This window comes from Eutrigla gurnardus, assembly GCF_963514095.1.
Source record: "Eutrigla gurnardus genome assembly, chromosome: 12".
In the NCBI taxonomy this organism is placed as follows: Eukaryota; Metazoa; Chordata; class Actinopteri; order Perciformes; family Triglidae; genus Eutrigla; species Eutrigla gurnardus.
In genome coordinates this window covers 9,002,341-9,014,746 of record NC_139926.1, presented here as the reverse complement: position 1 = coordinate 9,014,746, position 12,406 = coordinate 9,002,341, and the positions used below count along the sequence as shown (strand labels likewise).

The window sequence follows — 12,406 nt, the reverse complement described above, 5'->3', positions numbered from 1 at the left end:
ATCAAGTGATTCATCCATATTTGTTCAGTGAATATTAGCGTTTATCTCAAAGCCATTTTATGCTTTAGCAAGTTCGTTCAGTTGGTCTGCAGCTCTGTAGCGTCCAAGCCATAAAGGAACAAATCTAACATTGGTGTCTTCATTTTCCATGGTGACTCTCTTTTGCATTGAAGGTACTTGTCTGTTTAGTCTGCAGGCTGATTTACATAGCCCCTGATGCTGAAATGATCAAAATTGACATACAGAGAATGAAACACATTTTCATAATCAATGTATTGTTCTTTTTCTAAGTGAAATGCTAATCAGATTCACATCTCCAATGTGATGATTTGCTGCTTTCCTTTGTTGTCCTATGATTTTATCCATTTACAATATGGTTTTGGACTGTTGGTTGGAGAAAAGAGGAAAACATCACAGGCTGTAACCTGCAGCACTGGAAGGTTGTGATAAGTATTTATTTTTTTTGAAAACTGAACAGTATTCTGGCTAAAAGTAAGGTTGTGGTAGTTATTTGGTAATTTCCACTGAAACAAACTCCTGGTCATGTACTGCAGTAATTCAGTCTAATGTTGGATGACAGTGTAAAATATGAAGAGAGCTCTGACTTTTGACCTAAGGCAGCATCGAATGAAAGGTCACAAGTTGATTCAAGCAGGACTCAGCCTGGACTCAGCCCTATTCTTCCCATGTATTTAACCCCTGACCTCTGGGGTGGAGGTGAATGTAACCCTGATCAGTCACAAGGGCAGCCTCAGTATGACCTCACTTACAGACATACAAAAACACCACCGGGGAATGACATGTTATCCAGGCTCTAGATCTTTAACCAATTTCACTATTAATATCATTTTGCACAGCAAGGCTTGACAAGAGCCTCAAATAATGTTAAATTACAGAGAAATTACAGGTCGCCTGCTTTAATAATACTAAACTGCACAAGTCAAGAATTTAGACTTATAGCTGTTTGCAGACTTGAACCTTGTTACTTAAATGTGTTGGCAATTTTTTAACACCTCCTATAGAGCTGCAGGGTTGGCCTATTTTTGTTGGCCAACCAGGAATTTAGTGTCGCACTGGTTCCTCTTCACAAAATGCAAATGGGATTTTCCCGTTGGATTTGGGATTATTGTAGAAAATAAACTTTGTGGTCAAATAAAAAGTATGATACTTACATGTATTGTTCAGCAAAATAATCTTCACAAAGGAAGATCACAATTATGACTTCTAAAGCATAAATGCAATCGCCAAATGTAGAAAGCTAATGTTGTGCTATGAACGCATGTGTGAAGACATTTTGTAGTCTCACTTAGTGATTTGTTAGCAACTGTTTGACTTTGAGGGAACCTGAAGTGCAAAAAATGCTGACTCATTAGTGTGTTTTGGACTCATTCCTGCAGCACTCTTGACGGCTGAAAGGCATGCTGTTGTATTAACATAAAGCCCACAGCAGCACAAGACCATGTGGACAATGGACATTGAGCATCAAGCATGGAGGCATACAGCATACACACAACATACAGCAGAGTTCTGGACACTTGAGCCTCCATATATATGAGTTATATGAGTTCAGTTCAAGATGCATTGGCTCAGAGATTACATCGACTATATGTCAGAGGAAGCAATATAGATAATGTAGATGTACTTGGATGGAGATGGTATACTAAACCAGAGTTTGGTGGATGGGAAGTGTCACTCTGATGGTGGAATCAGTAATGATGTTAACGTATGAAGGACTTTTATTCTATAATGACACCATCTGGTTCTGCTTTAAGTGCTTAACTGAGACAATACACATGACATGACTCAACTTACTTCCTATATATATATATATATATATATATATATATATATATATATAACTCATTCTGATCGGATGGCAGTAACACAAAATAGATCTGCTTTTCTAAGTGATGGAGCTGGAGATTATACTCTGATGATGAGCAAACTACTACTACTACTACAACTACTACTACTATAGGCTATTGTACTTTTCATAATGTAGGAAAGAAAAATGTGGAATATGAAAGTGGAAAAAAAATAAACATCAACAAATACCAATGAGACAATGCAACATTCTTAAACGCTATGTTACCAACCTGGCTCGTCGTTCGGTGCTAAACTGCTAATAGGATATCAAAGGGAAATGAGCAACCTGCTGTTTAGGAGACACCAAGGGGGGTTTCCTCCTATTTCCACACTGAATGTAACCTTTACGTTACTTCATTTTATGTTACAACTAGGGCATCTTAGCCCATTTTGTGATATGCATTAGTAAAAGAGATTGACACCAAAGTCTTGCATCATGCAACTCTGACAGGCGAAAGCATCCGTGGTGGCAGCGTGTCACCCTGCCTGCCCGTGCAGGTGTTTCAGTGCTCTTCAACGACGGGGAACGGAAGGTTGTGACAAGACAGGCGGATAGGCACAATTATACGCATCCTTACTCTTCACAATCAAAACCTTCCACTGGTGCTAGCGGCTTCTACGGCACCGCTTGTCAGACACCACGCCGATGTGCCGGGATCTCACACCATCAGCGAATATGCCGTCTTAAAATAGAGCTGCGACTGCTGCTTTAACTGGCGGAGGATTTGATACTGGAACCAGGGGAGTGAGGAGACATCACAGGTGAACTGCTTTTCCAAGACACATGAGACCAGACCGATGTCGCCCACAGAGCTTAAACTAAGATGCTGATACTCATGTTCAGGTTACTCATCACAACAACAACAACAAGCATACAAAAAGAAGAAGAAAAAGTTGCTCATAATTTGCCTGAGGAGCCTTTTTTTTTTTTAACAAAACAGGTTGTTACTGTTTTGTGTACAATGTGGGCAGTCAGTCCAGCTCAGCATGTGGATCAGGGCCAGGCAATGACACAAAGTGGCAGCAAAGCTTTCCAAAACATGGCAGGCTGTTTCATGTCCCCTGCTGCAGGCGGTCACTGAGCAGTCCCACTCTTATGCATTCTGTTGCCCCAGAAAACAAACAAACTGGCTGTAACAATTTGTGACATTTGCCGTCGCCTATAGTTGCCTGTGTGATGAAGGTTGTTTTGATCTTGCCGTTTGAAGCTTTGCACACAGTGCGTGGGGTGCAAGAGGAGGTGCTACTGGATGGGTGATGTGAAAAGTAGGAAGGGAAAACAACAACAACAAACACTTTCAGGGAAACACTGGCTGGATAATGTCACCTCAGTGAGAAATAGGTTGTCAGTTCACCCCTATTGTGTTTCTCAGGCCTCTGGTGAGGGGCGTGGTTAGCTGGCGTCAAAGAGAAATGTCATTCTCATCCTCTAATCTCTCATATGCCATGATTCTGTTATACTGGGAAGGGCAGGTTAGCAGAGCAAGCTAAACAAACTGTCTATGATTTAGGCGGTCTTTATTTGTTTTCCTGTTCCACATAAGCTAAACGCCTGCTTGTATTATTATGGAAGCCAATTCCTGCCAAGAAAAGAAAGAAAATACATGAAAAGTTCTGCATGATAAAAAACTATTTTAAGTTATAAGATACTCAATCAAACACTTGACTTGCCGTCTTAAATAATCATCTTTACTTATCTTATCATTTATGCATTTATTATGCACATGTTTTCAGTATTTTCTTTCCTGGCAGAAATGTACTTTCATAAGATATGAATAATGATTTGAGGTATGTTTGTTTAGTAAAACACTTTTGAAAACACAAAGTTTTATGAAAAGCATAAGTAACAAAGGGGGAATCCTGTGGAGTTCCTCACTATGGAGCACTGTCTTTTTTAGAGTGGCTCCTGTTTAAGAAGAAGACAGAGCAGGGTTGTGTTTGATGGTTATACACAATTGTGTCTGCACGTTTGACCGTTTGTGTGCGTTTGAGCGCCGTTCTTCCCATCTTTAAGACTAGCCAGGTGTCACTCAGCACGGTCATTCATTATGGCGGTAACCTGGCCTGAACCTGGCAGGCCTTACTTCCTGTCACTGATACTTCCCCTGACCTTCAGTCTGTGCCAGTGCTACTCCGTCTCTCTCACTCACTCACTCACTCACACACAGATCATTTTATCTGCACACTTTCTGTCCCTTTGCTTCGCCTGCTTCCTGAACAAAGACTAACACACTCTGTTGAGGATGGCGTTACATTTAACAGGGCCTTTGTCTCAGTACACTGATTCCCTCATAAAAAGTTACATACTGGCAGCGATGTCAGGGAGTAACTCTAAGTGATGTGGCTCTCAATTTATGAAGTGTCCTGGCGGGGGTAGAGGCAAACACTCTCCACTCATTGTACAGATCTGAGATCAGCTCCCCTCAGCAGTGCCTGCAGTTCCGATGAGTGCTCATTGAAAGATCCTTTTACGTTAATGCTATATGTTCAAAGAAGCAGTCGGACCTCGCAACGTTTCCATATGCTTTCAACGCAGCACAAGAGCAAATTATAAGTTGCTGAGGAGATTCTTCTCATATAGATCAGTATATATAAAAACATAATTCTCCACGTTGGCTCACAAGCACAGTAATAATTTTGCCTCATAAACCGAACAAGAGTCCCCACTTCATTCAATGCTCGCTCACCGTTATACTTACAACTTATAACTCATAAAACAGGCAGCAGTGGATTCAGTGTGAGAAGCAGGGGCATCATCACTCACGCTGATGATGGTCATTAATTAGGTCACCTTAGTCTGACTAACAAAATGCCATTACTTGCCAGCTAACTAAGCAACATATTCCGTGTCCTGAATATATCAAGTTTCTCACATTGAGTTCAGACAGGCAGCTTGAAAGACTCTCACCTCTGATTGAATGTTTTTGGGAGAATTTCATTTGGACTCTCTCATTGCGTTGCCGGTTTCTTACATAGACGCATATTTTTTGTGCTATACTCAAGTGCTGTTGTTTTTTGACTTGTTACTCTCTGACGATAATTTTAACTAAAACCTGGTTTAACTCCCCCTTTGTTGTGTCGCTTTGTACAACCGACAGGGGTTAACCTCTCGGTCTGAAAAGTGAAGCAAATGACGTAGTGACTTAAACGTGCATTTTTTCTAATGCCAGCAGGGGACAACTCCTCTGGTTGCAAAAAAAGACGTTTTTGCAAAAGTGACCTTAACCTTGACCTTCTCACATTATTTAAATATGAATCACTAGTTAGACTTTTCATTTTAAGCATGTTTCTTGCTAGCCAACGTTAGCATCCCATTTCATATCACACTTAACATGAATTACAGATGCACAAGGCAAATTAGCTAGTGCTAGCTTTAGCAAGTAACATAGCTATCAGTAGCCTATTTGGCCCGGATGGGCCTTGTTCCTCCCCTTTCTCCAAACATGGTCACTTCTGGCTAAAAAAAAAAATATGAGTGACAAAAAGATCTTAGGGACCTCTAACATGAACAAGGCCTTAAATGTTAAATGAAAAAATAAAAAATAAAATAAATGACAACTGGACAACACCTACTAAATGGACCTTGTGGGACCTTGTTTTTACAAAAACAATCAGCCTACTGTAATACTATCTGCACTGGGATTCAGCAGGGCTGCAGTGAACTACATTAGCTCGTTCATGTTAGTCGTCCTGGTGCAGCGTCTGCCAATCAGCAGTAAGAAGCAGCTCGCGACTTATAAGTCCATCAGAAGGGACACAGCTGGCCTGGCTAACGGCACAGTCAGCGATCGCGGTGCACAGTAGGAACTGGCCGTTAACACAAGGAATCATCTTGCAGGGTACACAGTCATGTGCATGCACATACATACACATTTACACCTGTGCACCCATCCATAGACACTCTTGCACGGAGACCCGTGCTGCAGAGGGATCAGCTTCCCCACTGCAACATGAGGTGGCATCTTTAATGGCTGCTGACATGGTGTGATTTCCTTCTCTCAGATTCCTCTCGCAAGATTCTTTCCGGGCTGCAGGTCAAGTGAAAGCACTTTAGGAACCGACCTGCATGTGCACAAAGATGCTTGAATCCATTGCTGTTATTTGTGAAGTGTCTATGAATGCATAATAGATATTTGTTTTTAATTATTGCTTAAAGATATCAGTTTAATATCTGCAAATGAATCAAATTCAATAGACTTTTGGATATTAGGAACTTCTTCGTGGTTCTAAGAACCCCTATGTGTCCGCACTACAAGAACTACTAACGATCGCAGTATTTTGAAAGGCTTTTAGCTCTGCTGTTTAGGAGCTCTGCTGTGCTGAGAGAGTACCTACTCTAGAGGAACCATTAGTGAGGTAAGCCGAACACATGAGCAAATGCAGAATGGGCAACCATCATGTTTAAAAACATGTTATCCAACAGACAATACAACCAACAGCTTGTAATGGAAATCTAATCTCCAACAACATGTGTTTTGTCTTTTCAAAATAAACTTGTGTCTTCAAAGGAAACAACTTGGTTAGATTTAGAAAAAAAAGGTACTTAGTTGGGTTTAGGAAAAAATCATGGTTTGGGTTAAAATAACTACGGAAGCTCCAAGACAGGGAACAGTTTGATCCAAAAACAATGACGTATGGGAGAAACCTATCTTCTACCTGCAGGAGCTATACAATGTGACAGTATAGAATTATTTGGAGCCATGTGAAGCTTTAAAAGTAGTCAGAGGCTGCACACATATTCTCAGCCTATAGCCTATGTCAGCCTCAAGCCTCCACACAACCAGTTCCTCCTATAAGGAAGATACATATAACTTTTGGTATGTTTAAAGCTATTTTCCAATTATAAGAATATTTGCAAAATTAATTTGACCCTGCGATCCATAAAATCTTCTCCAAAACATCAAAATCGGTCGAAACAGAAATCATATGATATAATTTGTGATTTACAGTAAATCAGAAATCATATTATGTGATTTTTCTGTCCAAACTATAAATCATTTACAATTTGAGTGCCTCGGCTGAGCCAACCACATGCTCCTCACCATGTCATCCACAATTAAGTCAGTGAGATAAAGGACAGATGACTGTGCAAGCTTTCAGATTCGGCCTTGCCAGCCTTGCGTCTCCATAGCAACCAAACCCTGGCAAGGTCTGTGATGCGATGGCAGGAAACGCAAACCCTGTATGGTTAGTAAACCAGATTTGAAGGTTACTAATGGCGACGTCATTGGTGTGAGTCAGAGTTTGGTTTGCTCAGGTGTTCGTGTGCTCCCTGATACTCGGCCATCTGTCACTGTGGCTCTGGGAGGCACAGCGACCTGTCACTTTGTTTAACGGCCGTGAAACATTGGAGTTATGTCAGATCCCGAGGAAAACAGACACAGACTCAAACAGACTGTTTGCGCATTGAACGATAAAGCTGTTTTTTTTTCATTTTTTTTAGAATTGGCAACAAAAAACTCATAAAAAGATGAAGACCAACAATGTGTGAGCCTCTCGATACTTTACACTTGAATGTGACATTCAGCCCCCAGTCTCTTCATTCCTACCAAAGATCTAAATCTTTAAAACATAAATTGTGTCTTTTTTTAAAGACTTTGGGTGGACTATTTTAAGCGGCAGAGTTATTTGCATTTTGAGTGCTAGTGAGTGTTTACAGCAGTACATAATACAGGTACAATACAGGATTTCAAAAAATAACCAACTTTGCAAATGCTATACGGGGAAGGACATGCATGTAATGTTTACAAGAGAACTCGACGGGACACCTAGTACCAGGCTGCCATCACTGGCTGAAGGTTTCAAACCTGCCTCACCTCTTACCTCGCCCAGCCTCTCTGCTTGGTCCGAAGGGTGCTCTGTTGCACCTTTAACCACAGCCAACAGTGATGTCATGGCATCCTGGAGTACACCTGTCACATACTATGATAGTCTCCCTACTCCCTAGTGCTGCATCTTTCATGTTTAGCCAAGAAGAGGTGCAAATCTACATATGGCAGTTAAATATCAGTATGTCATTGGCGTTCTGTGTGTGATGTAACGCTTATGCGTAATGTGTCAGTGACAATGATATCAATGGGGACGCAGTTATATAACATCACTGTGGTTCATCCTCTGCTTGCCAAAAACTCTTTTACTCCTACCTGCGCACATACTGTATGTCCTCTTCACACTTTTGTCACTTCTGTTTATTTATAGTCATGTGAAGTGTGTATCTCATGTGTCTGACTGTTATTTTTATTCATCAGCTTGAATTTTTAAGGGGAGAGAAAATCAGAGGTCACCTACTACTTTATATGGTGATGACTCAGCTCAAAGATTGGCAAAACAGTCTGTTTTCCGGCGCTACATTGAAATATACAACGTGCTTATTGCAAGTTTGGCATGATGGTGTTTATTGCAGTCTGCTCTCACAAAAATTATACACACCAGAAAAAACTGCGTCGTAAATGACTAATTACTTTTTTAATTTAGGTTTGTATTTGACCACAAAGACTCTCGTAAATCCCCAGGGGCAGGAGATTTGAGTGGTTGGATGGATTGGTCAAATTATAGTTTTAAATTAAATTATATATTATAGGTTTATTTTATTTTAACCAAATACACTATCTTTTAATAAATCTCACCAAGTAATGTTGCCTTAAAGCAACACTTAAGAACTTTTCTTCTTGGTCCCCCTACAGGTTGGAAGGGAATTGTCCATTACTGCCGTCATAAATAATTTAGCCTACCGCAGCCTACCGTCGCACGCACGTTATTTGTTTGTATGCAGAACCGGCTCTGGAAACGATGAACGATTTGAACGATGTCCAGTGACAAGGTATAGTAGCTAACGCCTTAGCTAAGATTAGCTAACATGAGCCATAGCGATAGTTACATATATATTAGCACAATAGCTAACGCCTTAGCTAACATGAGCCAATAAAATAATCGACAAAGTCCAGCATCAACAAAGCCAAGTCAGTATCCGTCTTGCATTTTGTAGCCTCCTTCAGCTCTCGCCAACGAGTGTGAGCCGGTCCGATTTTCACTCTCGTACGAGCTCTTTCTTTGTCATGCTCCCGTTTTCTTTTCTTCGCCTCATCGGAAATTATACTCCTCCTTTTCTTTGCAGGCTCTGCTGTGACGCCAATTTAAAAATGACCTAGCTGCGAGGTATCTTCCACGCACCTGCCGGGTGTTCTCCCACTGATCTCCATGCAGAGCCTCCACCTACCGGCTTTTGTAACGCTTGCTGTAAAGCAGGTCAAATTGGTAGTCTCATTAGAACTACAAAACCGCTACCCGACGAGGCAAAGTTACATAGTGCGGTTACAGCCGATAGAAGGCTGCAGAGCGAATGCTGAAGTGCCGTTCACCCGGTTTTGAGGAGATGAACCACTGAAACTATTTTGGAAACATTATTTTAAGGCATTAAATACTCTTTAGTGTTGCTTTTTAACTTAAAATAATTGATGGTAAAAGTGCCACAAAACTCTAAACCTATACCTTTCTATCTTGATATAAACATCTATATGTTGATATGAAATATACTTTGGGTTCTGAAATGCTGAGATTAAACGTATGCGTGATTAGCAGAAACATATAATGCCAACATTGTATTCAGGAGACTGGGTGGTTATTTGCTGTGATAGTACATCAGTGAAGGCTTGCTCACATTGGCCAGTTGTGAGAAGGAATAAAGTAAGTTGCAAGCTATTTATACACTATTATATGCCTGCAAAGTAGGCTGATGACAGTGGTATTAAATAACTATATATATAGTATATGGTTTGAAGACTTATATACACCGGCATTTTGGCCGTCACGAATGCTGAACAAGGCATTTTTAGGTGAACAGAGTAGTTACAATCAACTTTCATAAATGGAACAAAGACACACTGAAAGGGTTAAAGTTCTGAGACAAAAACACAAACAACTCCCAGACCGGACAATGGCATGGCAGTGAACTTTCAATCACAATGTAGCCCTGCCCTGAAGCATACCACTTTTTAAGGTCTATTCTCTAAATTGGACCATCATTTACTAAATGAACATCATGATGTATTGGAGAATACTTGAAACTAGAGATTGAGACCATAAACTCATGTTGAGAATGTTTACTGAGATAATAAATAAAGTGAGAAGTGGGGCACTTCTGCATTTGCTTCACTTTTCTGACCTAGAGGTTGCCAACTGGCAATAACTTCACAAAAGCCTTTTTTGTCCCCTCTGTAAGAACATCCCTTAGCCTTTATACAAGTATCTCCGTTAGGATAAAGTAAAAAGGTTGCTAAGCAACAGGGACCTGGCAGGAACCTGTGCAAGAGGGAGCAGAAATCTACTAATTGCTTGTGTCCACATAGACCAGGTAATCCCTCTCATCGTGTTGTTATTGTAACAGTGCAGTCAGACGATTTGGGGGCAACGTTTTGCTATATATATATATACACATATCTTTTTTGTGTTATATGCTACATCTGGGGTACTGGTTCCAATTTACATTCAAATGCATTCTAGAGATGACTTCGTTAAATTAACTTTATTTTTTGTTTGCATCAGATTAACATGTTTCCACTCTTTTGAGCATCTGTATGTGTAGTTTATATGTCTCTACTGACTCTGCCACATATTCTGTAATGCTTGACGTTTATCTGCCCAAATTCTTGATGTTTTAGTTTTTCAGACATAAAGGGCCTGTTTAATTGTAATTGGACAATAACAGGACATTTTGTAGTAGTTGATAAGCAACATATTCATGGACAATGGAATGGACAATTATTACTTGGGTTTTGAAAATGTTACATAATGTGATATTTTTATGGTTGAAAAATACCTTAATGGTTGAAAAATATCCTTGTAATGTCTTTTTGCAGGTTTGTTAAGAAGTGGATATAGTAACTACATGCAAACCATTGTGTGGATATATTTCCTTTGGTAACATCGGACAAGTATTATCCACTATGGTCGAGCCACACCACAGATGTTCAGTTTCCTTACCACTCCAATTGAGAAGTAGTTGTTGACGATGCTGTAGGGGACAGGGTCTCCCTTCTCCTCCTTGTCCTCAGGGACGATGTCTATGTTCCAGCGGTCGACCACCACGTCTGTGCTGTGCTCAATGTCCCGAAGGAACTTTAGCAAGCTGCCGCCTTCGTAACCTGCAGAAGACAGCCAGAGAGGAACCAGTAAATAACCACAAGCAAATGTCCAGAGAGACAACAGAGAGGATACATAATATGTTCACTCTTGTGGTATGCCAGAAATAATGCAATGCTTAATACCCTCATGCCCTCCTCAGACATTTTTGTACATTTTACCTGATTTATTTTTTGATTTGGTGATAATTTTGGCTGTGTTGCAGCTTGTGGCATGATTTTTGCAAGTACTTTTCTTTTTAGTAATATTTTTTAAATCCAATTATTTTTTATTTGACATGTCTTTTATACTCTATTGATGCATTTACACCCTCTGGACACCTTCATGGCAAAAATGTAAACACACATACAAACTGCTATAAAATAATCATACATCAATATTTCTTTCTACTTTTTTCATAAATCTATTAAACAACTTCCACTTTGCTCAAAACTACCAAACATTCAATCATTTTCAAGATTTTAACCCTTTAAATGCCAGTTTAATTATTTTCATTTTTTCATTTTTTATATCGTAAAAAACACAAAAAAATTGTTATTTTCCATATAATAAATAAAAAGTGGATGGGGCTTTGGTGGGGATTAGAGGCTTGGATATGTCAAAGATTAGCAACAAAATTGATTTGATTGATCGAACCTCGGATTCAGGAGGAACAATGCGGTTTTCGTCCTGGCCGTGGAACACTGGACCAGCTCTATACCCTCCGCAGGGTGCTCGAGGGTTCATGGGAGTTTGCCCAACCAGTCCACATGTGTTTTGTGGACTTGGAGAAGGCATTCGACCGTGTCCCTCGTGGCATTCTGTGGGAGGTACTTCGGGAGTACGGGGTCGGGGGCCCTCTGCTAAGGGCTGTTCGGTCCCTGTATGACCGGAGTAGGAGCTTGGTTCGCATTGCCGGCAGTAAGTCAGACCTGTTCCAGGTGCATGTTGGACTCCGGCAGGGCTGCCCTTTGTCACCGGTCCTGTTCATTATTTTTATGGACAGGATTTCTAGGCGCAGCCGTGGGCCGGAGGGGATCTGGTTCGGGAGCCACTGGATTTCATCCCTGCTTTTTGCGGACGATGTGGTCTTGTTGGCTCCTTCGAGCCAGGACCTCCAGCATGTCCTGGGGCGGTTTGCAGCCGAGTGTGAAGCAGCCGGGATGAGGATTAGCACCTCCAAATCTGAGGCCATGGTTCTCGACCGGAAAAAGGTGGCTTGCTCCCTCCAGGTCGGGGGGGAGTTCCTGCCTCAAGTGGAGGAGTTTAAGTATCTTGGGGTCTTGTTCACGAGTGAGGGAAGGATGGAACGCGAGATTGACAGGCGGATCGGTGCGGCTGCAGTAATGCGGTCGCTGTATCGGTCCGTCGTGGTAAAGAGAGAGCTAAGCCGAAAGGCGATTTGGGTCATGACCGAAAGAAT

The 12,406-nt window shown here is 41.0% G+C and overlaps 1 protein-coding gene across 4 annotated transcripts in view; it reads right to left on the bottom strand.

The window, feature by feature from the left end:
• The window catches only part of dgkg (diacylglycerol kinase, gamma), a 91,005-nt gene that overhangs the window by 35,718 nt on the left and 42,881 nt on the right, over nucleotides 1-12,406 (bottom strand). For all 4 annotated transcript variants that reach the window (XM_084022078.1, XM_084022080.1, XM_084022079.1 and 1 more), the window contains one exon: nucleotides 10,846-11,006. In XM_084022078.1, the coding sequence (XP_083878204.1) occupies nucleotides 10,846-11,006 (161 nt within the window). The remainder of the gene's footprint in view (nucleotides 1-10,845; nucleotides 11,007-12,406) is intronic.